This window comes from Brassica napus, chromosome C4 (genome assembly GCF_020379485.1).
Source record: "Brassica napus cultivar Da-Ae chromosome C4, Da-Ae, whole genome shotgun sequence".
Lineage (NCBI taxonomy): Eukaryota > Viridiplantae > Streptophyta > Magnoliopsida > Brassicales > Brassicaceae > Brassica > Brassica napus.
Window position 1 is genome coordinate 50,057,123 of NC_063447.1, and position 20,417 is coordinate 50,077,539.

Sequence of the window (20,417 nt, forward strand, 5' to 3'; positions counted from 1 at the left end):
AACGCTGTGCAGGCGCTGACCAAGTCACTGTTTTTACTTGTTCGGTTGGATTATACGGTTTGTTCATAATAAACCGCTTGAATTCACATTAATTTTTATTAGTTATGACATGCACACTATTTTATGGTCTTTAATTATATATATAAAAGCCAAACTAGATATAGTGATATCATTCGAGTGTTTCCTTTATAAAGCTTTTGCTAAGCTTCATTTTTCACAGAAACCCATGTGGGATACATTTTCACATTTTTCTTGAATTTTAATATTAAACTAAATTTTGACCCGTATTTCGAAAGCATGAATTCTTCTTTCGATTATAAAAAAAATTTGTGAATCAATATTTTAGAATTGGCGTACATTATTCTGTTACAAAGTCATTATATCGAAGAAGGGCACTTGTTTAAAATTATATAATTTGTGAATTTGTTTATATAATATTATGTATGTACACTATTATATAACTCTTTAGATATTTCACCGGATCCGAAAAACCAAACCAAAATCAACCAAGAAATATAGTTGTGGTTTGGGTTTGGATCTAGGACAAAATACATATTTGATTTTTTCGTCGACTTGCGGTCTTCGTTCGATTCATATTCCTATCCAAGACCCAGTTGGGTATTCAAAGTATATTAAATGTTTTATGTATATTAAGTATATTTGAGTTTTTCATATATGTATTTGGTATTTCGAATGTGTTTTCAGTATTATGAATATTTTTGTAAGTTTCGGATCCAGATTTCCTATTATAGTTTTGGGTAAAATTCAAATTATTTGGGGTATGAAGAAATGTTTTTAGGTATCTTAGGTTCCTCATGTCATATTTATCGTAAACTTTGGGTTTTTTGGGAATTTAAATATTTTTCAGGTATTTATTGTGTTTTCGGATATTTTTTGGGTTTCACTATTTTTTTTTAATTTTTGGGTACTTCAAATATTTTTTGAGTCCTAAAAACCGCAAACCAATTTGGACTGTAACGTACCAAAAAATTATAGGTATTTTGTAGGTATTTGAATTATGGATCTTGATCCCAAAGAAATCGACCCGAATCCAAACCAGAAAATTTTAAATACCTAAATATTTAGGATCAGAAAACTTAGACCGAAAGGAACCGATCCGTACCCAACCAGAAGACCCGATGCCCATACCTACTCTCTCACATTATATTTTGTGTGCATTTTATAAGAGTTACATTTGTTGAACTTGTGAGACTTAAGATTTACTTGGTTGATTTTGGCTAATTTAGTAGTATAGATTTGTAAATTTTTTAAATAATTTTTAATCTTATATTAAATAAAAAAATTTATTTTAAACTATAAAAAATAATTAAACGTAAAATATATAGTTTTATTTTTTTACATATGGTTTGTTAAATTGTTTGTATTAAATTTGATTTTGTAAATATTTGGAACTATATAGATGTTTAGAAAAGAGTGTAATAAAGTATATAAACTATATTGTATGTTTAGAAAAGAGTATAATAAAATATAAAAACTATATTGTGTATATTATTATCGTGTGATATGGTCTAATAAATAACATTGTATTTGTTGTATAATTTTGTCATGTTCAAAAAGATGTGGTGTAATAAATTATTGTTAGAGAAATTTTAGCTTATGTATTGTTAGTCAAATATTATGGTAAGACCAAATATATTGCTAGTTAATGAAAGAGTTTAACAATCTTTTATAAATAAATTTTTAAGATCCTTTCTCTTTTAATAGTATAGATAAGCCAAAAATATACATACATGGGCACATATATAATCAAATAAGTATTGTAAATTTACTTAACATGGTGTTTAGACGATAGTTTTTACTTTATATCATATATAATTAACATGTATATATTTTTCAAAAAAAAAATTTTACCGTATATACTCCACATAAACGTCTCTATATACGTCTAGATACAGTTGACCGTCCGACTAGCGTATTTTAGAACACCGCTTTTAGCTTAAGTTAAAGGTCGCTGAGAAGTAGTTGCGACATTATTACCCAAGTTTGACAAAATAAAAAATGAAGCCCATGAATCTCTTACGGCCCAACTATATTCCATTTACATTTACTCATGTACGACTGTACCACCTACCCAAAATTCTTGAACCGTGTGAACTTACACGTGCGCAGCTGCAACCCAACAACACTATCAATTTTTATTTTATTTTAAAATTTTAACTCTAAATAACATTTGTATCACATATTTATCACATTTCCCTTTTCTAAAATCTACTTGAATATTGTTTTTTTTTTCATTTACATGTCACGATTTATGGAATAAAATATTTTAAATTGCGATAATAAAATTAATATTTTATAAATTAATATACACTAAAAATCTCTGTAAAGTAATATAATTTTATAGTCCCAAATTGAATTTTTGATTCAATTAGTATATCGATTAATTAATATATGTATAAATTAATAAAAAATTATAGTTTTGCTATAGTCTTAACATTATTAATTTATATTAATTTATAGAGGTTTGTATTTTGTCTTTACAAGATAACACTGATTTAAATATTAGTAAAGTCTGCAATATAGGAGTATAATAATTTATGACATCACAGTGTTTTTACACTGTCTTTACCTTCAGAGGTAAGTTATCTTTTGGTATTATTAATGAATCATCTTGAAAAGTAGCCACGTGTTAACCAAGAAACCACATTTCATATTCTCTTCCTCCTCATCAAGCAAAATCTCCGGCGAGATTGATCATCATTTTGTTTTTGTTACTCACTCTCGAGTTTCAGACATGGCGGCCGCGAAGCTCGTGGCTTTGTTACTACTCTTCCTCTTCGTTTTCACCACCGGTGTCTTTTCCGACGCCGGTGAAGAACCGACATCCGCTTCGGAGATTCAGTTAGATCAGCTTAATGCTAAAATCCGTGCCCTAGGTTAGCTTTTGAAGATGATCTAGCTGAATTAACTGTTGCTCAATTTTGAATTTTTAAATTCTTAGTATCGAACTACACTGAAGCTTGTAGCTTTGTTTTTTGGTTGTCTTGAGTGAAGAGTCCCAAATTGATGAGAAAAGTAGAGAAGTTAAAGGGAGAGAAGAGTTAGTAGCAGAGATGGATAAACTTCTCCATGAGAGACAGGACAAGCTTTCTTCCTTGGAGGCTCAGCTTTCTTCCCTAAGGGTACTGCACCTTCACTGTTTTACTTGTTTAGACATATCTGTATAGATATTTTCAAGTGTTCTTTGAGCATCTTTAGGACAATCTTGTTTTCAGCTTGGAGTCTTCGTAGATTGTTTTTTTCTTCTTTCACTTGTTTCCAGAAAAAGGGTTCATCAGATTCTGTGGAAGTGTTGGAAAAAGCTAAAACAAGAGCTACTGAACTAGAGAAGCAGGTGAGATCTTTATATTTGAGGAATCATCATCTTTCATATGCCTCTGATTTGAAAATTTGGAATCCAATGTTCTTACTGCTGGATTCAGGTTGAGGTACTTAGGAACTTTCTGGAGCAAAAGAACAAGGAGAAAGAATCTACAGAAGCTCGGAGTAATGAAGCTGAGAAAAAGCTAAACGAATTGAACTCGAGACTGGAGAAAGTATGCTCTTAACTTCCTTTGGTTTATTCTTTCTTTACACACATTATTATCACCATTTCCAATCATTTAAATAGCTTAAATGGTAGTGTGAAGTGATCCATTTTCTCTAACTCATTGACACCTTTTGCTGGACTTCATAAAGGTTTAAGCCAAAATTTATATCCAATGTCAGCTTCTACTGCTCTCCATTATTTGCTATAAGGCTTGTTCTGTATTATGGTTTTTTCTTTGGAATGTTAACGGCTGCACTTCCGTACTTGTGTTTGATTTGAATTTAGATACTTGGAGTTGTATGCAAGTTGCTTGATAGATATATATGTGCGTTTTGTTTTATGCCAATATTAACAAGAAAGTGCTGCAGCTTCACAGGACAAAGGAAGAGCAGAAGGGCAAAATACGAAAACTTGAGCGTGCTCTTAAAATTTCTGAGGTATGATGATGCTCTCAGATTGAGTTTATGTTCCCCCCAACACTTTCGGTTTCTGCCAACACTTTGACTGACTATGAATATAAAATTATAGGAAGAAATGTTGCGCATGAGGCATGAAGCAGCCACAAAGGCTAGGGAACTCCAGGAGGTGACTTCCTCCATACCGTGTTTGTTTGGTGTTTGAGTTCTACTCATTGTTAGCTGGTCAGTTTTAGAAGAATATTAAGAATTGAATTGTTTATTTGACAAGGTTCATGCCTCTTGGCTTCCCCATTGGCTTGCTGTACACTGGGTTCATTTCCAGGTTAGACTAATACGGTTTATCTTTACTAGTTTTATCATAAAAGACGTCTCTCAATGAACTTAATTGGGCTATTCCTCAACTCAGACTGTTTCTTGGACACATTGGGATGCCCACGGGAAACCGGTTATGGATAAAGTAACTCAAAAGGTATTTGTATTATCCAGTTAAGTGGCGATAGAGGTCTAGTGAGCAAAGTTATCCCTTATTAAGTTTGATTATCTATCAGGTAACGCAAGCGAAGACTCAAGCTGAAAAATGGGCTGAACCGCACATGGTTAATGTTAAAACAGTAAGCAGATTAAAGGCAATGTAATTTTTTTACTCAGATGAGGCTCTTATTGTTGTGCTTATGAAAATCTATTTTCCAGAAATATATTCCAGCGATAAAAGAGACTGTGAAAACGCATGTTGAGCCACACGTACAAACACTATCTACCAAAGCGAAAGAGGCTTACCATGCTTCCAAGAGTGCAGTTACTCCACATATTGTCAAGTTTCAAGAACATGTAGATCCTTATTACCAGGTGAAGTAGCTTTTATTTATATAGTTTAATAAAAGTATTACATGGAAAATAATCTTAATATCTGCTTAATGCGGCTATGATGTCTCCAGGAGGCCAAAAAGTTTAGCAAGCCATACGTTGATCAAGTGGCCACGGCCACAAAACCACATGTTGATAAGGTGAGAGCTACCATGAAGCCTTACACAAAGAAGACTGTTTACTACTACAAAGAGTTTCTTAAATCTGCCACAACGTATCACCATCAGGTCAGAATCCAAGCCACTGTGTATGCTCTATAGAGATTCCAGATATCAGTAATACTGTTTCTGGAGGTTATGTTCGCGTTTAAGCTATAATAACTGTGTATGTCTGTCAAGGTTCAAGCTAATGTCGAAAGAAAATTGAAGAGCCATGAGCTGGCCGCACCTTTCGCCACCAAAGAGTTCATTTGGTTTGTAGTATGTTTTCTGGTCTTGCAATCTCAAGACAAACATGCTTCTTAGTTGATTCCTTACTTTAACTTACAAATTTTTTTAAAAAAAACTGTTCTTTGTAGGCATCTGCTTTGTTGGCGTTACCCATCTTCATAGTGTACAAATTCCTCTGTTCTCTCTTCTGGCAAGTTTTTTATAACTAATTCATTACTTTTAACTGTTAAGTACATTTCTCTCTAGCTTATAAAGATACTCCATACTTGATTTTCATTGATATATGGTTTATTTGTTATAATCTTCGTTGCAGCACAAAGACGAAGAAGCCTGCTCGACACTCTCATCGCCATGCTCGTCGTAGGGCCAAAAGGGATCATTCTGACAAGTGAAGTAACATGATTTGTACTGTTTCCACTCTGAATATTAGTGGTACGTCTTGCTTTCTACTTTATTAGTCGTCGTGGAGGATCATGAGAGCATGAACAAAGAATCTGTTGCTACTGAATTGATCGATTGGCTGAGCCAGAACTTACTTGCCATAGACCGAGTCTCTGGATATTGTCTGTCCGGTTTCCAAATCCTGTATGCACTTAGTCCCTTTGTTAAATCCAGAACGAATTCAACACTTATGTAGTGTAGAAGTGATTAGCCACTAGTGACTGAGGTTAGAAACTTTGGAATGATCGTATAGCCTTTTGTGTCTCCTGTTTCATATATTTTCTCTGTACTCTTGCAGGTAGTGACAGGTTATGAGGCGGTCTCTTTGTGTATCAGCGACAGTCATATGTTGCCTAAACAACCCATGTTAGAGGTATCCAAGGGTATGCTTTTTTGTTTTGTTGAAGCTCTCTGTGCAAAAGTGTTTCTTCACTCTCTCTGGATGCCTTTTGGATAAAGTTTTCAGTCTTATAATACAGAGAAGATTATAGACATATCCAAAGAGTAAATCTAGTAAAGTCTTGGTTTGTATATTTTGTAATTCATGTGGATGGATTTGCGGGCTTGTACCACTCTTATCACTTTCGTCTTCATTATCTTTTCCATTTGGCAACTAGTACTTGGGTTTCAGCTGTTTGTTTGCGTTTGCTTCCAAACTTAATGTATTTAACCAACAATTTCAAGCCTTTTAGACAAATATTCTGGACCAGGAGACTGTTATAGTAACTAAAAGGATTGGATATGAAACATTGAAATTATACAAGTCTTTTTGGGTTGTTTCGGTCACTGCTTGCTTCTACCTTTCATATCTTATCAAGATTTCATCTTTTGAAAAGAGCTTCTATAGTGGTTTAGAAAAAAAAAAAAAGTGGTTCAAAAAAAGAAAAGAGCTATATAGGCTTCTTAAGATTGCTTTGTTTTCATTTACATTACTGTATTAGATGTCTTGCGGATTTATGAGTAAAAAGCTATGTAATTCCAATATTTTTGAAGAAATTTTTTAGATGACAAAAGAAAAAGAAAAGAATACAAACTTTTATTTTATTTGTAAGCAAAAGGATTTGATATGAATCATAGAGGCAGACCACATTTGGTTTGACTATAGTCTTCGATTCTTAAATCTTTCCTTGAGCAGCTAAAGAAATGCAATAACATAAACAAAAACAAAAGGTATTACCAACCTGTAAACGAAACTTTCTTCTTCAGACCAACGATAGAAAACAAAAACATATTTCAAAAGTGACAACTCCTAATCAGTAAGATGGCCAGTATCCATCCAAGTCCATGCACTGGCTCATCTCCACATTTCCAAACCCGTTTTCGCCATTGAATGAAGCGCTAACAGCGACAACATCCTCAAGCGACACAGTAGGAGGCGGCGGCTGGACCAATGCACCACCAAGGTTGAGACTGAGCCCTGAGACAGGCATGTGGTTGTAGCTCATTAGCTGCTGATTGGCAGAATCCATTGTGCTGCTTGTGGAGCCACGAAAGACTCTAGAGAGTTCAGCTAGATGAACTGCGTTAGCCATGAGGGTTTGGTTGATATTGAGGCTGGTGTGTGGTTGTAGATGTGATGGTAATTGAAGGAGGTCCGATGAGTAACTAGGGTTGTTGTTGTTGGCTGATAGTATAGAGGCTCTTGTTTGGTTTTGGTGATGATGACTTGTGCTGCTGCTGCTATTGCTTATGTACTTCTTGGCTGCTTCTGTCTTCTTGAACACTCTACACACTACCCACTCGTCTTGCTGCATTTACATTTGACCATGGAAAAAAGTTGAGGATATTAAGTTTGTATATACTTCTTGTGAAACAACTGGTTCAACTTTGTGACCATGACGACTAAATTGTGTTAATTTATATCCACAATTTTCTTCTGCAGATGAGGATTATGTCTTCACACTAAACATACAACTTAGCCACTGTGAATATTGTAAAAAGAGGAAGCAAAAACTCGATTATCAAAAACCATTTGAATCATGAACATGAGATATATGCATGTAAGTTTATATATAAATACTTGGTGAATAAAGCAAAAGAGAGGAGTACTAGCTATATACAGGTTTACCATGTTTACTATATAGTATGCCCATTTATTATTAACACCATAACAAATAGATTGTGTTACTTTTCAGCATATGGATACCATCTTGTTTATTAAGATCAGAGCTACTGTGGATATTCCGTAAAAACCACCATGTTGTAGGAATACTTTAGCTCCAAAAGTCAATTAGCATGACATATATGAGCATTATTTGGTATGAAAAATAGTAGTATAGGTAAAGAAGTTACCTTGGAGGTTCTATAGGAGGACTTAGAGTGAAGTCGATATTCATGCATGACCCAACTTGTCTTCTCCCCACGAGGAGCTCTTCCTCTGTAGAAGACCAATGTCTTCTTCATTCCTACCAACTCCGAGGTTGTGCTATTGAATATATCTTTGTCTTTTCCTGTGGTTTTCCAATACCCAGTATTTGTCGCCCGATTTGTTCTCACACCCGTCGGGTACTTTCGGTCGCGTAGACTAAAGAAATACCATTCTTTACCTCCCATTTTCGCCTTCTCTATTAACAATTTTACTCAAACAGAAACTTTGTAAGTAATGTGTTCACTTAATCCAAATACACTACCTTTTATTTGATTTTTCCAAAATAACATCCCACTAGTAATAAGCAATAAACTTTGCTCCGGTGATCCATGTCTATACATTATTTCTCTGTTATTTGATAAAGTGTAAAACTCTATTACATGATACGGAATGTTGACAAATTTGTTTAACGTAAAATCACATTCAGTTTGGAAAAATGAAAAGAAACAAAATATATTGTTTATTTATTGGATTATGGATGAAGTAGTGGCAAAATGAGTAGATAAGAAATTAACGTACGTACGGTGGTGAATGCATGACTTCCGTTGATGTAATCAAAGTTTGTTAGGAAACTTCATCTATTTTTAAGGTATGCGCGCTTACAACTTTCTTATAACCGAAACTCAAAACTACCATCGATTGAAATTATTTATGCATTTAGGTTTCATTATCCAACCACATGTTTATAAGTTTTTTTGGGTTAAGAAGTACATGTTCATAAGTTCAGCACACAGGAAAAGATTTTAGATTGTGGAGGGGGTAATAAGCATGTATACAACCGACGTGCAAATTTAATTTGTTTTACACTAACAGACTTACGTTTAGCAATCAAGAATATATTCATGACTTTATCGCATTTTCTTTAAAAAAAATACTAAAATAAAATAGTGGGTCTTATGAACTTCTAGAACATTTTGTTCTCAATTATCAATACACATGCATATATATATATATGTGTATATAGCATATACATATAAGTAGTACATTCATACATATATATATCCATACACATGACATGTTTTTAAGACTACACGACTCGTCGATTTATATATCGCATCATGTTATGTACAGATATACCATATGTTTAATGTAGAAGAAACATAGATATATACACATAATGTGCACATATATAGACACGTATTGCTCATACAGTTTATAAACGAAATTAGGTCTTACTAACTTTGTATATTAATATTAAAGATAAACATTGTAGCAAAATATATTAATATATATATATCAATACACATGCATATATATATATATATATATATATATATATATATATATGTGTGTGTGTGTGTATATCCAGTTATGAAAAATTGATTTAGAGATCATATATATAGATATATACTCATGTGCTATTTTGTGTGTGTACAAAGAAAAGATTCGGAGTAATTAACCTACCAGGAAGTTCCCATGGTTCGGACTTGTTGAGATCAACATCGGCAATTGCTTTTCCGGTGAAGTTTTGATCAGCAATCTTATTAACCAAGTAATACGAGATTAGCTCCTCATCTGTTGGATGAAACCTGAACCCCGGAGGCAAAGCTTCTTCTTCTTTCTTTTGCTGCTGATGATCTCCTTGTTCCATTATATATGTTCTTTACTTCACTCCAAAATCCAAATCCAAATACCTTTCTATATCTGCTTCAAATAGCAACGTGTCTAATTAGGTTTCACCATCCATGAAAAAGGAGAGGACATAGATCCTAAGATTCTTAAAATGTTGTATCCCTAAAACTAATGATCTAAAGGAGGAATTTCAAAGAAGAAAATAACAAGATTTGTATATTATTTCATGTATAGGGTGGGAGATTGGACTTACTTGCATGGACGGAGAGAAATCAGAAAGACAACTTTTATGAGATTAGGGTTTTAGTTGCGTTTATATATCGTGACAAGGATGACTTGTGACTATTCTAAGGAGGAAAAGATGAAGGAAGAAGACAGAGTAGGATCGTGCCGAAAAAAAAAAAGAGAAGACAAAGAGTAGGTTTATTTTCCTTCTTGCTTTTGTCATGCACGCGATTAAAAACAATTATTTTTTGATATACAACACAATTATTTTAATACAATTTTTGCCTTATATCTGACCAAGATTGAAAATAAATTTCTGTCAAATGCATATATTTATCTAACGTATGTTTCTTAATTCGGTATATTCAGGAACATACGTTTCAAATATGAACGTGCACACTTTGTAACAACTATAAATTCTTAACATGTTTACCAAAAAAATATTATAAATTTTCAGAGATTTTTATGTGATTATTTTCGAAATAAAGAATTGAATAGAATTTCTAATAGAAAAATAAGGAAATTGCGGAAGAGAGAGTGTACATGAAGCTCTCACCTAATAAGGGTCTTCAAGTACAAGGTACATGCAGCTATATCTCCCACGTCCAACTTTTATCCTTTGTTTATTTTGTTTAGTTGGTCAAGAAATTCTTCTTTTAGAACCCTTATTAATTCTTCTTACCTTGTAATATATACTCATATGTAGTCATATCAATACATACATGTCTATAAACCTATAAGTCTAATACGATTCACGCACAAATACGACATAGAAAATCTTTAAAGTTAATGCATCTCGATTAGTATGCAAAGAATCGTCTTAGATTGGTAATTCTTAGTAATTTGGTGATTCTTTTTTTCAGTAAAAAAATTGGTAATTCTTATTTATGCAATCCTGGTTGGTTTGAAAATTAATAAAACTCAACCAAACATCCAAATTTATAGGCGCATCTTTAGCGGCTACTATAGTATTTAAATGATGGATACTGTCGAAGGTATTGGGTTCAGCCAGGACAGCACAAATTAGACCATCACAATAAATCTTGTACTGTCCACATGATTTATAGTTTTATTTTTCCAATCCAACAATTCAATTCAACTAGTATTTTTTCTGTTGCCAAATGAATTCAACTAAGATTGCTATAGACCAAGTCATGCATTTGACGCATTTGTCCGCTCCTAACCTGCTCTCTCAACCATTCGTAGTTAACGGTTATCGTAGTATGAATTAGTCATTACTATGAATAAGACATGTCACCGATTTGTCGTAAAGCCTCGTCATATTGAAACTCCAACAATGTCTTGTTTAACCAAAAAAAAATGATTACGGAGAGAGTGTCTATTTGTGGATTGTACTTCTTATTGGAGATTAGTCTGATACTTCCGGGATACCTCATATTAATAAATAAAAAAAAACATCTCTTAATATTTTGTAAATAAAAATAGTTTAGAGATTAGATTTGTTTGTCCAACAAAAAGCCAAAAGATAAGCCTCAGTTCGAAAAAGGTGCCAAAAGATCACAGGGTTTTTGAGATATATATTAAAAATGAATATAGATTATATAATGCTTTTTGTGCAAAATAGGTTAAATAATGCTCTTTTAATTAATTTAGAGCAAAATACAAAGGAAAACAATAAGTATATGAGTTACATCATATGAGAGAATATATTTATTTTAAACTTATATCTATTAATTTGTAGAAATTATTTGTGAATCGAAATCTGAGATATATTGATATATAAACATTTTGGTCAACTACTAGACTGAAGGATTTCCATTTAATACACTTAAATAAGTGAAACATGTACTATGTATGTTTGCTAACAAGTTTTTTTACTCGATTAGTTAGCAATGGATATAAGATGTAAATCATGTCGAATATTTACAAAGAATTTGTGTTAATATTATTTGGTCGCAAATTGTATTTGTATATACGTGCCAACGTGGTAACGGCAAATAAAAGCAACAAGCCATGATGAGAGTCAAAGTAGGCATATCTATGCAAAGAGACATAACGTTACGACGACAAATTGGACAGCCGTGCAGGCGTGCACACACTCTCATAACATATACGTCACATTTAGGTTTCACACCAACCATGCCCATTAATCTCGCGACAAGGTTTATTACCATCGAAATACTCAATCATCCAATAATTTAGATATACTTTCTGTAATTAGCTAATACTCAATGGAGTATTATAAAGCTGTCGCCAGGAATAGCACTATTATTACTTTATTAGATCTCTTTAGATACATATCGTACACGCGTACACAACAAATTTCAATAGTAAGAAATGATAAACATATGTTGTTTATTTTTTTTGGTTGTCAAAAATTTATATTGAAACAAATATTTTATTTTATTTAACTGTAACCAGAGACGAATCCAGAAAACTTTTTATACGGGGTCATAGTGTTGGTAACATTTTGTCAAAATACAAAAATATTAAGAAAAAGTGACATCGAAGGGATTTGATCCCAGATTTGTGGGTTCAGAGACAAGCTTTCAAACCAAAAGAGCTAGTGTCATTTAACAATTACAGCTTGAAAAGTTCAATTTACATTTTTGTGGTGTCAAATGACACCATAGTTCTTAACATGGGTCCGCCACTGACGGTAACCATGTTCGCCCCGCTGGCTTGCTAGTTACAACCGTCATATCATGCATGGCCGGTGAGAATATATCAATACCATACCCCGAGCTCCGTGGGATGATCCTTACTCAAACAAGAAAAACAAACAAACAAATTTGAACCTGCCACAAAATAGGAGATCGATAGTTCGACGATGTGTTTGATGATTACTTATATTGTTATTTCTCTGTTTCTTTGACTCTATATAATTTGATTATGCGAAAAAACGGTATACGATGAGATTCCAAATGAAATAAGGACAAAGAAGTCGTATAGTAGGGATACTACTACATGACTATATATAGACCGATACATGCGAAATTTTCAGACCGAATAATACTTAAATTTAAGGTTGTGTAAAACTCATAATGATAATGGCGTATATACAAAACGGACGACAAAATATTCAATCTGTGGCAAAAATAGACTGATAAATTCTACAACGCTTTCCTTTTAGTACACCATTTTTAGAGCTTAAGTTCTCAAAACTTATTTACCACTAGGGCTTAGGCTTACCTATAAAGCGTTACACTTTAACTATTGATGATTTGGTGAAAATCATACGAAAATCAGAAAGTGATGATCGTCTGTATTGCCATTGATAGTAGAGCTCCGTGATCTATATATCTACTCAAACACATTTTCGTATTTATATACGTGTTTGTATCACATTTTCGTGTTTATATACGTGTTTGTATTATTGGTATTTCCTTTAACTATTGGGGTTTGGATTTTCAAATGATCATACAACAATCGACGGAAGTTTGTTCGAAGAGGATTCAAAAACATGAAATAATTGATAATATAAATATATCAAGCTCAAATTTTAGGTTTCCTCACTTCGATATCATTTGGTACTAACTTATCATATGTTCATTCATGTTACGGTCCAAATATTGCGGACACACTATTGACAAACAAATGCTTATATAGTAATTAATTAATCGAAACCCAACATTTCATTGGAAATTCCCGGTTTTACTGACTTGTGGCTGGAATAAAACAAAACAATATCGTAACTTCAAAAGTTTTCAAAAAAATTTCAAAAAAAAAAGTACAAACAAAATCTTGGACTACCGACATCGTCAGTGGGAAGGATAAAAATTCATAAAATAACTGAACAATAAGAGATCAACTATACCATCGACTTTGGGCTAAAATACCATCAAATTTAAACTAGGAGATGAATTTGTGTAAAATTTGTGAATTTTGAGAGTTGATAGATTTAAAAAAGTTATGTGGATTGTGAAAATTTATATACATTGACTTATGAAATTTGATCATAACTTTTTTAGATTGATATAGATTTTCATGAATTTGTATTACCTCTTTTCTATCATTTTTTTTTTGTAAAATAAATATAAAATATATTTATTTTTTAAATCATATAGCATGATTATTTATTTTTTGTTTTCAAATTAAAAGAAAATAATACTGATACATACAAAATTGAACAATTTTCTTAAACATCCATTTTAAAAGATTTTGTCACAAAAAGAGCATTAAAAAAAATGACCAAAAGAAGTTTCATTAAAAATAGAAAAGACTATTTTACCCCTTACGGTATAGATGTATAAGTAATAAAAAATAAAAAATAATAAAAAGTTGTTTTTATATTTTTTTTTTCAAATTTGAACATTTTTATAATTTTCCTATTTAAAAAAATATATTTTTTCAAATTTTCTTTTTGAAATTCGAAACTGTTTTTTGAAACTTAAAAAAAAAATATTTTAAAATTATTAAGATTTGTAAATCTAATTATTATTATTTATATTAAAAATATAATATTTTTAAAAATAATTATATATTCAAAAATGTAAAAGTATATAAATGTAATGAATTATAGTTTTGAACATATAATTTGGATTTAAGGTGCAATAGATATTTGGTAAGAATAATTATTTTATTTTCTAGTATTTTTATCACAAGGATTTTGAAAATCACATGAATACATATGATATTTTGAAAGTTGAGTCTTATGAGTAAAAATAAATAAAATTCATCTCCCAATAACACTAGATTTAGTTAGAATTAGAGAATCAATAATAATTAAACTTTTTGAATAACAAGAAATTTGAATGGATTTTGAAAATTCTTAAACCAATAATAATGGATTCTACTAAGATTTTTGAAATCTAAGACCAATAACAATAGATTCTTAAAATTCACAAACTCTACACAAATTCATCTCCCAATAACCCCTTCTAAAAGTTTGCTCATTTTTAATCTGATAAAACATGATAGTTTTGAAAATAACCACGACAGTTATACTTTCAGAAGATACTGTATAATATTTCTCTCAAATTTCCAAATCTTCCAGAAAGTAATAGGTTCAACTTATCAAGCACTTCATGTAAGAAAACGAAATGCGTCTTTAATCAACGACGAGTGTCTCGATCATTAAAACCTACCTTTCTTTGTTCACTTTATCTCCTAATGTTTCCTTCGATGCTATCATCATTACGTATAAACGAGTTTCTTATTTGCAAAAAAAATACGTAAAAGATTGTTATAATCTGTTTTCAGTTCAACTTTTTCAAATGTCTGGATATGCTCAACCGTACAAGAAATTACGACATATCTATCTCTTCATATTATTCATTCGCGTGCATTGTTGGGTTAATTTTTCTACTACGGAAAATTATAGAAAATGTCTGGTAGAAAACAATTTTAGATAATAAATATCGCATGTCTACGCTTCAAAAATCAAAACCGTTTTATAAAAAAAACTATATCAAACCATGCCTGAAGCATTTCAACATAAATAGACCTTTAAATCTTTTAAAAATTTAAAATAATATTTCATTTGTACAGTGGCGAATCTTCATGTCATCATTTGCGTGCATTATTGCGTATTTTTTTCTACTACGAAAATTAGAGAAAATTTCTGTTAAAAAAAATCTTAGAATATATGGAATATCTAGACTTCAAAAACCAAAACCGTGCCTGAAGCATTTCACCAGGAATATTGGTAAGAGAGCCTCAAATCTTTTAAAAACTAGAAGATCCCATTTCATTTAGAAAGAGTAGCAATGATGATAGCAACGTAGGAAACATTAAGAGATAAAGTGAAAAATAAATAGGTGGAAAAATGAGGAAATATAAAAGTGGGAAAAATAAGAAATTGGAGTAAATATGTTTACTCTTATATGTGAGAGTAAAGTTATGAGTATATTTTATTCCATCTGAATAGTAACCAGAGGAAGAGACATAAATAATTTTTTTAACTTGATTGGCAAACTTGTAGAGTAACTAGAAGTAAAATATTTTTCACCTAAATTTTTTACTCCAGAAATGATTTACAGTCAGAACCATTGTGTGGGAGAGGCCGCTCACCAACATGCATAAATTATTTAAATCAATGTTGTTTTACAAAGTAACACAGATTCTAAAATCTGCCATAATTTATAAAATAAAGTTAAAATGAGAATTTATTTTGTTCGCACTATAGAAAATTTTATAAATTCCATTTATATTGGATTAAGGAATCTTATAGAAATTTTCAAAAATAGTTCTCATATATATATATATCACTACAAGTTGATGAATATTTAATATTAATCGAGAAAGTGACATATCCATGGAAAAAGGATTGATTTATGCAGAAATTCATGTTTGGTATGCTACTTGTAGCACACTTCATATACAATCCAGGTAGTTTTTACCGTACGGTTATCTATAAAACATCTGATAAGTTGATTACTACTTTGTCATTATATAAATCTAATAATTATTTGCACAAATTATTTGCACAAATTTGCAAAAAGAAAAACAATCTTTCGAGATGGGACACGTACTTGTAGTCCAGTTCGGTGTTGATGACATATTCCAATTTCTTAGATAATTTTCAAGTAGATCCTTAAATTATCCTGATATATTTTTTAATCATAAGTATACTTCTTTTTATTCTTGAAAACATCTTAACTAAAGGTTGTATATTTATTAGGATATATATACACTAGTGTGACAGTGATTAATGTGACTTGAAACAAGTTGTTCATGTAATACTGTGATTAATGTGACATATGCCCTATACTAGAGATCGGTTCATCGCGTTGACGCCTCTTACCTTCTTTCTCTGTAATCCCAAGACCACGGGATGACCTTTTTGAAGGCTCATTCTTTAATTTCGTCTGGTCGGCTAAGACAAACAAGCTTCGGTTCATCAACGTAGATCGGTCTTTGGACTCTGTGATCGGCTCTACTCGTTACTCACTCTAACATGTACAAGAAATATCTATCTACTTTGGCTTGGCAGGCCACGGTCAGTGACTTTTGGCGAGAAAGAAAGAACAGATTGCATCATGATTCTTTTCGATCATCTGAGCATTATCTATTCTCTTAGTCTCACCATCATAAATATAATCGCAGGTTTTCATTCCTAAAACCCAAGAGAAGCGAGTAACACCTTGCACTCTTGGTTCTCGCTTGCATGAGAAGATGAAGTTTCTGGTTATGGTTCCTAAATGAAGTGGGGGTCTAGTTTCTCCAAGTAAAATTAGTGAATCCGTAGAGATTTCTCAAACTGAATTTCCTAAAGTTGGAACATAAATTTTATTAAAATTTGATTAAGAAATATCTAAAGAAACTCGAAAAATAAGTCTTTCAACTGATATTTTTAGAGATTTTCTAATTTAATATCGGTATAATTTGTAAAATATTCAAGTAGAAAACCATTGATAATGATGATTTTAAGGTTTTTAATAATCAGCTTCTAAGACTAGGAGCAATGGGGGTGTTGAATTTCAAATTCAACTGTTGAAAGTTCTTGAATTTTTTATGAATCAAATGTGGATTCAAACGAGTTGAAACCATTCAAAAGGTTGAATGCTGCGAAAATAGGACCCATAAAAACAGCTGTCAACATATGAGAAGAAGAGATAGGTGAGAGAGAGTGAGTTTACGGAAAAATATTATCCTTTAAAATATTGCTGCCATTTTATTGGTTGCTTTAAATCTAGGAGATTTTCTATCCCCTCAAATTATTAGAACTCAATTATTTTGTAACAATAATTTTTTTAAAAAAATAAAATTTATATCAAAATTCATATTTTTTTATGGTTTATAAATAGAGACTAGTTTCACTTCATTTGGATACAAAAAAAATCCGTCAATTTCACATAAATTCCTATTAATCTCCAATCAATTTTTTTTTTGTGTTTAAATTTCTTTTTTTGGTTAAATGGATCAAAGTAATGATCCTTTAACACTAAAAATTCGAGTAATTTTCCTTTTAACTATCAAAATCTCAATAACTATCAGTTGAATTGAGTTTATTGTACCAATTAAATTGTGTGTTTTTATTTGTTGTATTACATCGTGTGTATTTGAATTTTCATTAGTTTATTTGTTTAATAAAAATATTGTATTTTAAATATAGTTAAGAATATAAACATATTTTTTTTAAATATGTCATTTTAATTATTTATGTTAATTACACTCGAAATTATTATTTATGTAAATTGTAAAGAATAATAAGATGATTTAAAAATGGTGGGGTAGGGTGTTGAATTTTATTAAACAAAACTATTGTAGAGGTTAAAAATGAAGTGGGTGTTGAATAATTAGGTGGAAGAGAGAAAAGATGATGTGGAATGTTAAAAGGAAAAAAAGAGGGTGTAAATCAACCATTGCAGATAGTCTAAGGAATTGTGTTTAAGAAAAAAAGAAAAAATCAGTTTCTAAGGGAGAAGCTTTTACTGGGTTACTCCGGGGCCTGCTACGGAGTCAGGGAATTGAATTTCAGACTTTCAGTTGTGGTTTAAAGGACTCTTAACAGAGTTGTAATTTATGGATCTCAAGCCCAATCATCTAAAGTGGACCTTTTGTAAAACAAGTAATGGTAAAGTTGTCACCTCCAAATTAATTCAAAGTAATGTTTAGAAAGAGACATTCTAGACGTGAAACGTTAAAAGAATATTTTTATTGGAAGTATGTTTGTCATTAATCTTGAAAACATATATATAAGCTTGGATTGTATATTTATTAGGACTAGATCGTTTTTCCGCGCTACGCGCGGATAATTGCTCTATAAAATTTCAGTTGAATATGTTGTGTGAATATAAGATATTGTAGAATCATTCTGAATTTATAAACTTATTTTGAATTATAATGGTAGCATATAAAAGCACCTTCAATGAAGATTCTAAGCTTGGAATTCTCAAAATACATATATGTTTATGTATATAGTATATTAATATTTAGTTGTAGAATTATTAACTTTACGGAAAATACAAATCAAATGATCAGAAAAAAAAATATTTTGAGTTACGTTTTTTGTAAAGTTAAGAACCTATAATTAAATATTAATATATTTATACACATATGTATTTTGAGAAGTCCAAGTCTAGAATCTCTATTGAAGATACTCTAAGATAGATGAAATATTTTGTTTGTATACATGCGTGAATAAAAAATCCAAATTATTACAAACATATGTATAAAAGATTTCTTTTCCAATAACACACTTATAAATATTATTCTAAGTTCACGTTATCAATTTGAAATTAATCTCTGAATTTTGATTTAAAGACTGAAACCATTTTAAATATGTTTGGTTTTGCCGTATTGACTTTAGTAAAAAAAAAAAATCTATAATATAAAATTAATTATAAGCACAATTCTCTTAAATATTTTTTAAGTTTTTTTTCATAGTTCTGAAGAGGAAATGATCAAAATATATTTAATTAAGGAGGCAAAATATCTTTTTACCTTTCTCCTCCCTTGCTCTATAGATATATAAATATAAATAATTATTTAAGTAAATAATAAAAATTCAAAATTAAAAAAAATATTTATAGTTCTTAAATTATATGTTTTCTAATTTGATTTTTTATAAATTTCAAATTTTCTTTTTGAAAGGCGTTGATTTTTAAATTTTTTGATTTTTAATTTTTAATATTTATTTATTTATTTTAAAAATTAATCTCATCTCCAAAATTCACCCTTCAAATCTAGACTCTAAGTTTATATTAGTTAACGCTAACAGTATAAATATCTATTTACTTTTTAATAAAATCTCTTTTAATCGTGTTACTCATTGAAAATTATTTTGGTGAAAAAATTAAAAAGATCAATCCTAAAAAAAAATTATATTATAATATAATATTTTATTAGCATAATTTTTATTTTATTTTTGTCATATTTCTTCAATTTTTATCATTTTGCTAAGATTCTTTTGATTAGAATGTTATGATTTTTTTCATGTTATTCATTAATATAAGTTAATTTTAACACATTACATGTATTGTTAATTTAGATGGTGTTAATTTAGATGGTGTTAATTATTAGACGTTCCATCGTTCTTGAAGACCTAAAAGTTGTGAATTGTGGTGGAATTTATGTTTGGCAAAGCTTACCTTTTTAGCCACTATTGTTTTAGTCTTTCAAAATTGTGTTTTAAAAATATGCAATCATCATTTTACTTGACCTGCTAATGGTATCCCTCGGTATGATAGTTGTGAAAGCAGTCTTATTATAGTATTTTATAGTTGAAAAGAGACCGTATTTTAAATATCTAAATTTAGTGCGAAAGGTCCTTGAAAATGTTATTTTTTTGTCTCAATGTTACAATGTGAAAACTCATTAAATTGTTCAATGATGTTTGCTAGACTAATATATTTTGTATTAGCTATATGCTACACATGTCCAAGTCATAATATGTTTATATCTATTATGCCTTTTTCAATATTTCTTTTTTTTATGGCTAAACCCCTGATTACTGTTTGGTAAAATATTCATCATCTGCTTTCTTTCTACTTTGATCACCTATCATTTCCTTTTAATTTGTATGCTAGTTCTCTCTTACATCAAATGAGTTTCATGGTCACAGAACTCCAATTGGATCACTTTATTACTACAATAATGATATGACATTTACTGTAATGTTCAATCTAGATGTTGTTACAAAGAATACATTTTAATTGACAGAAGAGTTTTCTTGCTAAAATCCT

At 30.6% G+C, this 20,417-nt stretch overlaps 2 protein-coding genes across 5 annotated transcripts; one reads left to right on the top strand and one right to left on the bottom strand.

The window, feature by feature from the left end:
- The first annotated feature begins 2,630 nt into the window (after positions 1–2,630).
- On the top strand, positions 2,631–6,372 carry LOC106446642 (spindle pole body component 110). Of its 4 annotated transcripts, none has more exons than XR_007322849.1 (15): positions 2,631–2,897; positions 3,016–3,143; positions 3,284–3,355; positions 3,444–3,557; positions 3,919–3,987; positions 4,079–4,135; positions 4,238–4,291; positions 4,376–4,438; positions 4,518–4,580; positions 4,660–4,815; positions 4,905–5,060; positions 5,172–5,252; positions 5,351–5,412; positions 5,536–5,889; positions 5,962–6,279. XR_007322849.1 is itself a non-coding variant. In XM_048756391.1 (15 exons), the coding sequence occupies exons 1-14, from the start codon at positions 2,756–2,758 to the stop codon at positions 5,612–5,614; spliced, it is 1,296 nt and encodes a 431-aa protein (XP_048612348.1). In that variant the 5' UTR covers positions 2,631–2,755; the 3' UTR covers positions 5,615–5,627; positions 5,962–6,279. The 4 variants fall into 4 exon arrangements, 2 of the variants coding, with proteins under 2 accessions (XP_048612348.1, XP_048612347.1); XR_007322848.1 differs by having other exon boundaries at positions 5,536–5,807; XM_048756391.1 differs by having other exon boundaries at positions 5,536–5,627.
- A 314-nt stretch (positions 6,373–6,686) lies between these two features.
- On the bottom strand, positions 6,687–10,149 carry LOC106449917 (protein CUP-SHAPED COTYLEDON 3). The gene is made up of 4 exons (XM_013891580.3): positions 9,857–10,149; positions 9,436–9,675; positions 7,956–8,227; positions 6,687–7,411 (listed from the first exon to the last, which is right to left on the bottom strand). The coding sequence occupies exons 2-4, from the start codon at positions 9,620–9,622 to the stop codon at positions 6,917–6,919; spliced, it is 954 nt and encodes a 317-aa protein (XP_013747034.1). The 5' UTR covers positions 9,623–9,675; positions 9,857–10,149; the 3' UTR covers positions 6,687–6,916.
- Positions 10,150–20,417: the final 10,268 nt, after the last annotated feature.